The following is a 12,894-nucleotide window of genomic DNA, read 5'->3' on the forward strand; positions in this document are numbered from 1 at the left end:
CATTTGCCAAAGGAACGGCCCCTCTTCACTCCCGCGTATTCTCCTCACTCATATGCTTTCTTCTGTCTACATTTCCTACCTTCTCATTCTGATACAAGTGAGGGAGGCCAGTTCCCACTCCCTGAGAATCCCCTCATCTTCTCTGGCCTCTACTCTTTTTCAAGTCAGTTCTCTCCTGGTCCCTGGGTCCCAATCCCTGTCTGCCCTGCAACCAGCTCTGCTCTATTTCATCTTGATCTCCACAGGCCTCCTTCAACCTTGTCCTTGTTCTCTCTCTCTCTCTCTCTCTCTCTCTCTCTCTCTCCCTCTCCCTCTCCCTCTCTCTCTCTCTGATTCTTTTCCATTTCCACATAGAAATTTCCAGACACCAGGAGGACAAGGAGAATGAATAAACTGGTGAAGAGCTACCCTGAATGACTGAGTGAAAAGCACAGAGAAATGCAGACGCCTCTATATCTGGGGTATCAGTCAGCCTCCACCATCAGGAAGCCACGTCAAGGGCACGAGACAGAAGGGCTTGACTGGCAAATCCAGAGCCTGTCCTGCACAAGTCTGAGCCCTGCTCAGAGCCACAGAGACAGGAAGGACAGTCTTAGCTTGGCAAAGTGCAGACCAAACAGAGCAGATTCCCTAAAAGTAACTGAGACTTGCTGAGGAAGGAATTAGCGCCTTCCACCCGAACTACTCAGGATAGACACCATGGCCCAAGGAGACATGAGCTAAGTCAAAGATGATACAGAAGGATTGATGTGTGGACTCAAGACCAGACAGGCCTTCCTTGTGTCCTGGACTTCTCTTACAAAGAAGGCCAGGGACCACTGGGCAGGTTCCTTTCAACCTCCAGTCCCCCTTATCTCCATATCATGGGTATAATAACTGTGATTCTTACAGGTCACTGTGAAAACTAAGAAATCAACGCTTCCAGAATCTCTCTCCTGCCTCCCAGAAAGAGTGACTATTAGCAGTGTTATGCAAGTGGCCCAGTTTTCTTAGCATGGTTTCCCTTCAATCACATTGCTGCTGAGACATACAAGTTACACAAGGATTTTAGGTTCTAAGCACGGCTAACAAAGCACTATTAGTTGCTCACTGAGGAAGCAACAACCCCATCTCTTCAGGCCTGAGATAAGGTTGGCTTTTGGTGTGACATTATTCTAAACAAATTCTCCAAGGCCCAGGTATAGGAGGATGGGAATCTACATACTTCAAGGGGTCCCTTCACTGTTTTTATTTTAAACAGAAGTAGCCAACATATCAGCAGCCACTGGAAAACTATCTGGAATCACCCTCCATTGATCACTCATTCATTCTGTGGTGTGTGTGCATGTTCATGTGTGTGCGCATGCGTGCGCACGTGTTCGTGTGTGTGTGTGCACACACACATGTGCACATAGGCCAAAGGCTCTCTCGGTCTGCACTTTACCCCCTTGAGACAGGACCTTTCAGTGAATCTGGATCTAGACTGGGAACCACCAGGCCTCAGTGATCCTCCTGTCCCCACCCCCACAGCACTGGGGCTGCAGGGGCACACAGCCCACACTCAGCCTCTTACATGGGTCCTCCATCAAGCGTTCTTAGTCGCTGAGCCATCCCCTAGCCCTTGCCCATTTATTTTAAACTCAACATTGCTGTTGCATAAGTGCGTGCGTGTGTGTGTGTGCATGTGCGTGCATGCATGTGTGTGTGTGCATGTGTGTGTGCGTGCATGTGTGTGTGTGTCTGGCTTCCCTGGGACCCAGAACCCCCTTTACTTAAACAATAAAACACCCACAAAATATTAAGCATTTTCCCAGTGTTCTGATCTTCCAATGATAACTATCAACTAACACTTTCTTGGAATTCACTCCACATTTGGCTGCATAGTTTTTCCCATGTGAAATCAAACTGAGAAAAAAAAATTTTAAAGCAATCTGAGCTTATAGACTGCTTAAAATTCATGCCCCGGGATTTAAACAAACCTTTACCTATACACGTGTATATTTATCTTGCAAATAGGCCATATAGCAAGGTAAAACAAACGCCTGTCTTCCTTGAGACGTGTGTACGGATCTTGTTTTTTCCCTGGCCCAAATTTCCAAAAGTCAAATATTTAATGGGATGATTGATGTCTAAGGCCTGAGGGGAAAATAAAATTCTTTACTTCTCATCAAGAAAAACACGCAGAGATTTGGATTCTAGAGCCAGTGCAGCCATCACCTACGCGGGTTACCTTGGAGCCCTCCACGTCTTTGTTCTTGGTGTCTGCTCAATGACCTGCAGTGGTGGGGCTGGGAATGGGACAGGAAGTGATTTGAAGCCTATCCAAACCCCCAAATCCCACGACTCCAGCTTCAATATGGATAAACACTGGCAAGATTTTTGTTCTAAAAAATACCTTAACTGACTGCAAGCGTGGATCCTGGGAGTTTTCTGTAATACTATGCACTGTCCACTAGCCAGTGAGAGGCGTCCATCTTGATGCTGTCATGAATACTGTTACTATAGCAACACACCCTGTTGCAACCTTGGGTATTTGCTATGCAGGTGAACTTGAAGTATTTAGTAAAGGTTTCAAGTCTCTGGCAAAGGCACCAGTTACCAGAACTCAGCCTGGCAAGCTGACCCTGCGCCACCAGCTCAGGGCTTTGAGGCTCTCTGGTACTGAGAACTTACACTTCCTACCCCATAGGTCCTACAGCGGAGCTGCCCAGAGCCCAGGGAATGAGTACGAAAGCCAGCCCTAGAAGTAGGCACCGTGCCTGTCAGAATTTCCACACTTTCTGAAAGATGAGCTGTGAGCATCTCCTCAGAGTTTGGGTCTCAGGGATATAACTAATACCTCAGGGACAGGAGGGTTGTGGAAACGCAGCAGGAGTCTCCAGATGACCTGTCCTGAGCAAACTGGGAAGCAGAGGCTGTGGGAAGGCAACCCTGCTGTCTCACAGACTCAGACCACAGTTCGGAACTGAGCCAAAGGTTCCATCAGCCTGGGCTTCTACCAGCATCTAGAGCTATGAGGGAGGAGAAACACACTAGGAACTTCGGGGATCCCAGCTCTCCCATCCAAGACTCCACTGTCCCAAGACCGTGGCCTGACTTTCCATTCCACACTCAGAAAGTCACCTCCCCAGTGTTCAGTTCTGGGCCTCTGACCGTGGTTCTAAATGATCTGTGGTTCTAGAATTCTTGTCTGTGCCCTTCTTCACACTGTGGATAGCTTCCAGCTAGCCAAGCCCCTCACCTTCCAGTCCCATAGTACAAGGAGACCATTCTGGGGTCTTTGAAGAGAAGCTAGGGTTTTGTACGAGCTGTGGCTTGGGCTTTCTAGATGAGCCCTGGGCTCCAGTCTGGGTGTAGTTTCCCCAAGACAAGAAAGAAACCTTCCTTCCACTGGAGCTGACGTCAGTCCCTGGCCGGGCAGTCCATAGGCTATAAAGTTAAGTGGAGGGGCGCTCTTCCCCAGACTCTAGCTGGGGAGCCTCACACCATTCAGTTTTATCTTCTACCAGCTCAGTCTCAGAGCCAAACCAGCTCTGTCTGGGTAGATAGTGACCATGCTCACTCTACTGGTTGTGACCTCCTGTTTGGGTTCTCAAGTCAGCTAAGAGAACAGCTCTCCTGGTGAGACCCCTCTGGTATGTGGGCAACATTTCTGATCTCACTCTCAAAGGTCATCTTTCCAGAAAGTTCCTCCCTTCCTGCCCAACCCCACACAAGTTGTTTATTTCTCAGAACTAAATGTCACAGCCCAGTCCTTCTCAGCCACCCCGGCAGCATTTTGTCACAATCACTCGACACTAAGCGCAGGAGTAGGCAGCACCCTAAAGACCACATTTGCTACCCTGTCCTTTGGGGGAAGTCCCCAGTGATGTTCCAGATTGTACTTCCCCAGCTCCGGTACCCAGGCCACAATCCTGAGGGCAATGCCCAGAGAACAGATGCCCACAGACATGCTAACCCACCCATGAATATAGACTCAGAGCCAATGGCACCACGTACTACATGTTCTATTCTTGTTTGGAACTTGGCTAGAAGGGTCTATGTGTTCTTCCCTGAGTCTCCCTGGAGTAGTACTTTGGAGGAAGATAGGTCTCACAGACATGTGACTCGGCTAGAGCAGCCAGCTTGCAACCGATACAGGAAGGGTTTCAGCAGAGGTGCCCGTTCCCATGTAAAATGGCAGAGTTTGCCTGGGAACGTCTTTAGTCTCATGGCTCCGGAAGTAACAAAGGCGAAGACGGAAGAGGTCCCACTGAGCTGCTGCACTCTTCCCTGAGCATCGCGTGGGCTGTTTTCTGCAAAGTCTGCAGCTGCGCGTTACCAAATATCTCTAGTGATTTTAAGAAGAATGTCTGATTTGGTGTATGACATGGAATATTAGTGGCTGATACTTCATGGGCCCTGAATCAGGCATCTGGACTCTGTCATACATGGACCAGCTCGGTCAATTTTCACCATGGCTCTGAGAGGTCAGGGCTCTGATTATCTCCACTGTATAGAGGAATAATGGAAGCCCAAAGATTGTATATAGGCAGTTAGTGATGCCACGGGCAGGAAACCTCCTCATCCTTTCTCACAACCCCAGCCCAACATCCCTAGGGTTTGTTGATGCCTATTGCTGAGCCAGTGGGGGCAAAAAGGAAAAAGAAAAAGGAAAAATAAAGAAAAAGAAGAAGGTAGATTCTTTGATATTCAAGTTCCAGCACCTGACCCCTGACCATATGGGGCTCCACTCTATCCCCAAAGAACTCAGTAACCCAGCAGAAACCCCTTACCATTTATTTCTCCTCTCTCTCCTTTCTCTCCCTTTGGGCCTCGGTCACCTGCAACAGAAGGGAAACAGGCATTAGGAGTGGAAACAAACCTGATTTGTTAGTGGGATGTTATCTTTGGGTTTGCTAACCCACGGCCAGGCGGCAGCCGCCAGAGGGCACTGTGGGGAAGATAATTATGACGTCTGCTCTGGTCCTGCAGGGAAAGAGTGAAAACATCTACTACCCCCTCTAGTGAAAGTACCAGAAAGCCCCAGCTATCACATACCACCAAGGGAAGCTTGGGACGGGGCAGGTGGGCAATGGAGTAAAGCTAGTCAGTGTTGGAGAAAAAAATCACACCCAGGTTCACTCCCACAACCGCAATACGGAAGGTGACTGAGCCCCAGCGGTCTATGGAGACAGGTTATATGTCAGGCGGTTTTTTTCTGGTAGGGGAGACTATAAAACACGAGGTAGAGTTTCCAAGGACTTGTGGAATTTCCTTTCCAGGGTTGGTTAAAAGATCAGAGCTTTCCCCAGCTTCCTCCTCTTTCAATAAAGCAGAATGTCCTGGCACTGCTCAGGGGCCCATAGAAAGGCAAGGGGGATTCTGTTTTACCACTTTCCAGACATACATCTGCAAGTCAAAAGCCCACTGCATACTGCGGGTGAAGAAAGCAGATCAGAAAATGCCAAGGGAGAGAATTTACTGCGATTCTGGGTTTGAAACAAATCAAAACAAAACCAACCACATGCACGGCTGAATACATTTAGGGAAGCATCCAGCAGCGTGTGCTCCAAAGAGCTCACAGTGGTCACTCTGAAGAGTAAGAGCCAAAGGGGCCAAAGGAAAAAGGGCTTCCTATTTACTTTGCCCTTCCTACGTCTCTGTACTATCTAGTTGTTTTTCAGCAAGCATGGTCTATCATTACAGTCTTTAAAAGTTACGTGTTTTCAAATTAGGATCACAAAAGGAAAAACTCAGTACTTTTAATCACTGAAAAGTAGATATGAATTTCCAATGATCTAAGAATGGAGACCTAGATGCAATGTGGGAATGATGTGCAGTACTAGGTTATCCTGATAATAAGAGAAACTTGGGTATCTGTGCAAGGAACACCAGTTATCCTTGTCTTCTGCAGTGATAAAGGGAGGTCTGTTGATCTGTCATCTCTCTCTCTCTCTCTCTCTCTCTCTCTCTCTCTCTCTCTCTCATCTATCTATATATCATCTATCTTCTATCATCTATCTATCTATCCATCCATCTATCTGAGAATAGTTTCTCCATGTAGCTTTGGCTGTCCGGGAGCTCACCATATAGATCCCAGTGGCCTTGGAATCACAGAGATCCACCGGTCTCTGCTCCCCGAGTGCTGGGATTAAAGGAGGGCATCATCACACCTGGCCAACCTGACAATCCTGAACGGAAAGGGAGCCATAGGGACTGACTCTGAAGTAGGTTCCCTTAAAAATGAGCAAGGGGAATAGCCAGAGAAAGAAGAAAGAAGCTATCAGAAGAAACAGTGCTGGCTAAGTCAACCTGAGAAGTGAAATAAATGGATATTCCATTCAGATACCCATAAGAATGTACTAGGGGAAGCATGAAGAGTCTTGCAGAAGGCAGGGAGGCTGGGATGACTAGTGAGGAGGGGCAATACAGGCTTGCAATCTAGTTTTGTTCTGAGAGACCCCTCACTAGCCTCCGTTGCTTATATCTCTGGGTTGAAACCTGTACGCGTGTGCGCGTACACACGCGCGCGCACGCACGCACACACACACACACACACACACGAACACACACGCGCGCGCACGCACGCGCGCACACACACACACACACACAGAACTTTGCTGAATGGCAGCTCCAGGCTGCAGTAAGCTTCAGTGTTACCTTTGAATCCGCGCAGGCCCATGGGACCTATGGCCCCTAACTTCCCATCATCACCCTTGGGGCCAGGCAGTCCTGGGGTACCTCTCTCTCCGGGCAGACCTAGGGTGAGAAGAGACAAGGGTGGAGCTGCAGATTCAGAAAAGTCCTTTAGATGCCAAAGCCTGGTTTAATAATTCATGCAACCTCGATCTCCCATCACCTCTGCGTCTTCTTGTTTGCATCCTGCAGGTCAGCTCAGAGCATCTGTATATGCACCTTAATCACATCACATTAAGAGCATCTTAATCACCCTTCCCTGGCCCTTCATCCTTGAAGGCCTAGTAGTGCTGCGAGTGGATAGTAGGGCCAGTCCCATCCAGATACCTATACGCATGCTGGACTTCTAAATTCTGCACACATCTTTTGGATTACTTTCTGTGCGCCAGGGATAAAGAATCTCATTTAATCCTCGTGACTAACATAAAGGTATTATTTCATCCATGCTACAAATAAGGAAACTGGGGCTCACAGATGGTAAGTCACTTGGGACACAGCAAAGGGCTTTGGAGGCAGGCTCTGAGTCTTGGTCTTTCTTACAGAAATGTCATGGTTGGTCACCATCATGTCACACTTTAGGCTGAGGGGTTTCAGGCCCTTAGGGAGGAGGGGATGCTATGGGGATGGCATTAGTGAGTGAGAGAAGGGTGAGGTAATGCCTCAACCTATTTAAAGAAAAACAAACCAAACCAAACACTCCCTTTCTTTCCATAAACAAAGAGCCAAAACTGTGAGGACGTCCACAAAACCAATCAATGGGTGCATAGCCTGCCATCCCATTAGGCCCTGTGCTCCAGGTTCTTGGCCATCAGACCCTGTGGCCACAGCCTGTACTGAATGCACCATGGTGAGCCAGAATCAGCAAACACTTTTATGAGCAAGAGCCCAAGGCCCCCAAGAGTCCTGACCCGAGTCTAGTCATCGCTGCAGAACACAGTTCTCTTAATCAACTGCCTAATTGTTCTTTCCTGCTTGGAGAGCAAGCTGCTTTTCATTGGGCCCTTTTTTCCACAGCATGAGAAACCTATCCCCGAGTCATTAGCCCAGGGCTACTATCAAATGACTGGGAGAGGACAGTGGCCTCCCAAGGGTGTGAGGACGTCAAAGACATTGATGGAATGTCTTTCTTTCCCTTCTTGACACGATGCATCTGTTCCCAGGGTCTAAGAGTCCTGTGGCAACTGAACTCCGAGCCTAAGGCAAGATGTGCCCAAAGCTCCCCACCCTATGATTCACTGGGCAGGAAAAGTGGCTCTGCTGTCCTGGGAACCTCAGGGCATCCTCGGCCATGGAACTGAGGACAGAACAGAGGTCAGGCTGGAGACCTCCCCTTCCAGGCCCTGTCTTCTCTTCTTTGTCTGAATATACCTAGCAATTTGGCAGGAATAATTCCTAAAATAAATAACCAGAACCCTCCCCACGAGGCTACTTCTCCTTGCATCATTTTGAAACCTCCTCACTCTGAGGAATGTCACATGTGACCCTGGCTCAGGCATGGGTAGACTCACATGCTTGACAGAGTCCCTGATAAGAAACGCCCAAGACCATGAGCCAAACAAAAATATAGTCTTTCTAGAAGGTCCTAAATGCCTCACCCCATCTGCCACCAGCCATGGGGAATGGGATATCAGGAAGTGAGATGGGGCAGGGGCATGTCAGACTCCTAGTATCACAGAACACCTTCCTATGGGGGCAGTGATTTAGGGGACCTGGGGACTCTTGTGGTACTTTTTCAGGAAAAGCATTTGGCCTGTTCTGTGGCTAGACTGACAACCACTTAGTCACCCGGTGGAAGAACAGTGGACGTTTATTATCCCTAGGAAGAAAGATCAGGGATGGACTTGAACCCCTGCCCCAGGTTCCTCCCAGGGTACCCCATTACCTCGCAGTCCAGGGAATCCAGGAGTACCTGGCTTTCCCTCCTTTCCTTCATTGCCCTGGTCACCTTTGGGTCCTGGTGGCCCTGAAAGAGGACAACAGCAAGGTTAGAGGGTAAGAAAGCCAGGACATCCGCGGAGAAAGCAAACAGCTCCCTTTGTGACGAGAGGAAGAGTCAGGATTCTGCTTTGGCAGCATGGAGATGCCAGTTACTCAGCTCTGGGGGCATCAGGGGAGGTTTCCTGAAATCTCAAGAAGAAACAGGTATTAGCTAAGTAAAGAAGGGGAGACGGTATTCAGGGTTATTTATGACCCTCTCAAGTCCATATGTTGAAGTTCTTATGGTTTAGAAAGGTGGGGCTGTAGGAGGGGACTGGGTTTATACAAGGTCATGAGGATGGGCCCTTTCTCAGTGCAATTAGTTGCTTTATAAAAGGAGGAAAGTCAGCTATGGCAGAGCACACCTGTAGCCCCAGCACTTACTCAGGGGGCAGAGGTAGGAAGATGGTGAGCTTAGGGCCAGCCTGGGCTATGTCATAAGCTCCGTCTCCTGTCTGGAGCTTGGCACTAGTGCTCATGTATGCCTTTCCTCTGTCTTCATTCCTGTCCCCCACATCTTTCTCACTCTCTGCCAGACTAGGATACAACAAGCAAGAAGCCATATATATACCAGGAAAGGAAGCCCTCACCTGAACCCAGCTATGTTAGTACCCTGAACTCAGTCTCCCAACTTCCAGAACTGAAAAGAAAGAAATGCCTGTGGTCTAAGCCCCCTCAGCCTCCATTTCAGTGGTCAGGGCTGACCAAGCCAGCGTGAAGAGGAAGAGTTCTGTGCAGAGGAAGCAATCCCTACAGGAGCTTAAAGCAAAGATGCAGCTACGTAAGCTGTAAGCTACAGCGAAACTAACAGCAGGGGCTCGGTGGGCTGGGAAAGTAGGGGTACTGGGGGCCTGGGTGCTAGATTTGACCCTGATCAGAGAGTACTAGAAGCCATGGAAGGGGCCTGGTGGGAGAGCCACATTAGATCTGCATACAAGGAAGGGAGGAAGACAGCTGGGCTGTGTGTGAAAGAGGGATGGTACAGGAAGAAGGTGAGAGGGGCAGGGAGGCAGGGAGGCAGGGAGGCAGGGGCTGTGGTCCATTGGTGGAAGGTGGAAGAGCCCTGGGTTAGGAAAGTGGCCAGGCTGTTTAGAAAGTAGGATGGCTTTTGGCTCCTCCTGGGGAAGCAGTGGAGGAGGCCGGAGAAGCAGTGGAGGAGGCCGGAGAAGCAGTGGAGGAGGCCAGGCGAAGCTCAGGTTTCCAGCTTGGCACCTAACCGGAGGATACGTTTCTAATGGCTTGTGAGTGGGGCTTCCTTCCAGGAGAAGCTGCAGTGTGGCAGAGACTCGAGTATACATGACTGAATTCAGCCTCCAGCCTCCATGCCTGTGCCGTGTGTGGAAGTTCCTTGTCTGAGGCCACACAGGCAGCCAGCTGGTGAAGGAGTCATGGTCTCAGTCCAGGTCTGCCTGGCACTCATCCTTTCTGCCACACCCACGAGACCAGGCATCTCGCCTGTCCCACCTTCTGTAAGACTTTAAGACAATTCTGAAGCCATTTTGACAATTCTGAATCCTCTCAGCCTCTGTGCCATAGTGCTTCCCCTCCTCCCCTGGGAACCAAGGACCTAACAGTTACACTCGCACGTACTCAGTTCCTGAACAATTACCCATATACGTATGTTTTGATTCGGTCGCCTGGGAAATGGGGTCAAAATGACCTCTTCCTCACCTGATCTGGCAACAGCTCTCCAGTCAATTATTGGTAATAGCCCTTTGAATAAGCCAATCAAAATGGTCAAAGAACAACCCCCCTTGCTTCTGTGGCCCCTTTAAAAGTAGACTGTACCAACTATTCGGGGTTCCTCGGCTTCCCGAATGCTGGGGGACCCTGTCATGACAGAATTAATAAAATCCTCATGCTTTTGCATTGGCTGTGGTGTATGAAGTGGTCTCTGGGGGCGACTCCTCCTCGGTGTTTGGACGCTGGAGTCCAACACTTCCTGTCACTCATTCTGACACCTGTTGTTCCCAGGCTGGTGAGCACAGAAGCCCCCCACCCCTCGTCAACTCCATATGTCTGTGAGCTGGGTGTGCTTCTTGCTGCTTTGCTGGTGACTCTTTCTTGGTCCCATGGTTCCTGCTGGAGAAGCAGACCTGGGGTATTTTGATGCAGCCCTCACACAGCCTTGCCCTGTGGTTCTCTCTTTTCTGCTTCCCAAAGGTATCCTGAAAATCTGCTCCTGCTGAGGGAACCCAGACTGCAAATACTCATGTCTTTCTCTACTGGCTGAATAGCGCTCTCAATGCATCCATCCTCAGAACCTCCTCCCCTTTCTTAGGACACTGGGTTTCTGTGGATGTGATTAGCTGAGGTCATCCTGGAGTGGGATGGACCCTAATCTTGTTACCAGAGACATGGGACAACAGAGGCAGAGATGGGAAAGAGGCATCTGCTGACCAAGACTGCCCCAGTCACCGGAAAGTTCAGAAGACACAGGGAGGACCCTCCCTCTGAGTTTCAGAGCCATGAGACCCTATAGATGCTTGGTTAAAGACTCGTAACCTCTAGACAATAAGCTGCTATTTTTAGCCCCAGTCTGTGGTGGTCTCCCAGGAAACCAAAACATGTAGGCCTGCAGCAGACCAGGGTCTTGCACAATCGATATTTGACAAACGAACGAGTATATGAGATCACAGGGTGTTAATACATACAAAACAACACGGCTGCCAGGATCGAGATGTACTGATACATTCCAAAAGTTGGCACTGTCCTCAGCCCTTAACCAAATCTGACAGCTATTTAACAACTCAATAGCATGAGAGCAAGGAAAAAGCAGTCAACATTTTTTTTTTTAATTCACGAGTGACACAAAGCATTCAAAAAAAGCTGGAGGTTTTAGGCGTCATTTTATTTTTGACCCCAATTCTCAGATAACAGGATCAAGATATGAAAACTGTTTTACCAAGAACTACACGCCCAGTGAAAGGCAGGGCTAAGATTGAAAACTACCCACCACCCCATCCCCATTCCGAATCCAGAAGTCTCCCCTCCAGGTCAAATTCAACAACAAAGGGAACTCAGCTCAGATCTCTGTTGCTAAATCCCCACCCACCCCAGACACTTCACCCTACTTCACTCTCCATCTCTCCCTGCCAGGGAGCCTGGGCTCTGAGATCTGGGCCCTCTACAGCTGTACCAACCCACCTCTGCCAATCTGCTTCTGGGCAGTATGTACGGTTACAACCTCAGTTGTGGCCAGCCTTTCCCTCATGAGCCTTTTTACTTCTCTGATTCTTATAGTCACGTGTCTTGGTTTCTGTTTTCTGAGGTAGATCACAACATGGAGGGGGTTGGGACAAGGCCTGTCTGCCATCTGAGCCCACATGGACCCTGACACTGACTGCTCTGCCTCAGTTTCCCAAAGCTACAGGGCCTTGGGCATCTACTCTTCCACAACATAAGAGCAGGGTGTCCCCTTCCTCATTCAAGATATCCTGAACGAAGAAAAGGACAGGGCAGAGACTTCCAGCTCTATTCCAGAGCCGGGAGAACAGCACCTCCAAGAAGTTCAGAGGCAGCCCTGCTGGAGAGACCCTCACGGGCAATGGGGACAGGTTGTATCGATCTATATACTATCCTTCTCAGAGTATCCTTCATCTACTTTGAAGAAGGTGGGAGGGTCATATAGCCCACCCAGGACCTGAACACATACCCCGATTCTCCTAGAGCAGATATACACTTGTCTTACAAGTGGCCCCATTCACAGCCATGGTCCACTTCTATATATGGAAGCCAGAGTCCCCTTGGCAGACCTAGAATCCAGCCCCACCCCCCACCCCTTAACTCCACAGACCCGAGGAGGGCTCCCTCCTCCATCCACTAGATGGTGTTTTCTACTGAAAACAAAGCAGCTGCCAGATGAAGCTGCTTTGAAAACTTGTTTTCATTAATTAAAGAGGTGTACTTTCTACATCTGGCTTGGCATTTGACCTGGATAAGCCATTTCCCCTCTCAGGGCCCTAGGATTCTCCGCTATGATACAGGAGGATTAGACCAGATGATTTTAGAGGCCCATTCCCATTCCAAAGAATTTTAGAAGGCTTGCCTTTTAGCCATCTGCATGTGGCTGGGTGGCCTGCCTCAAGGCTTGCCATACCAATGTTTTCTGGCATGTCTCCCCACTCTGACTTTCTTTACTCCTCCAGGGATATCCCCTTCTCTGATAGGCTAAGTTCTCTCTGTGCCTTTAAATCCCACAGACAGATTTTTGATGGACCTCCTTGATGCTGAATAATCCAAAGCAGAAAACAAAACAAA

The 12,894-nt window shown here is 49.1% G+C and overlaps 1 protein-coding gene across 1 annotated transcript in view; it reads right to left on the bottom strand.

Moving 5' to 3' along the window:
* Positions 1 to 12,894, bottom strand: part of Scara5 (scavenger receptor class A member 5) — a 91,869-nt gene that overhangs the window by 18,873 nt on the left and 60,102 nt on the right. Inside the window, exons 5-7 of the mRNA XM_057786796.1 lie at positions 8,540 to 8,620; positions 6,622 to 6,720; positions 4,755 to 4,802 (exon numbers count right to left, since the gene is read on the bottom strand). Coding sequence (XP_057642779.1) covers positions 4,755 to 4,802; positions 6,622 to 6,720; positions 8,540 to 8,620 — 228 coding nt within the window. The remainder of the gene's footprint in view (positions 1 to 4,754; positions 4,803 to 6,621; positions 6,721 to 8,539; positions 8,621 to 12,894) is intronic.

Source organism: Chionomys nivalis, chromosome 12 (genome assembly GCF_950005125.1).
Source record: "Chionomys nivalis chromosome 12, mChiNiv1.1, whole genome shotgun sequence".
In the NCBI taxonomy this organism is placed as follows: Eukaryota; Metazoa; Chordata; class Mammalia; order Rodentia; family Cricetidae; genus Chionomys; species Chionomys nivalis.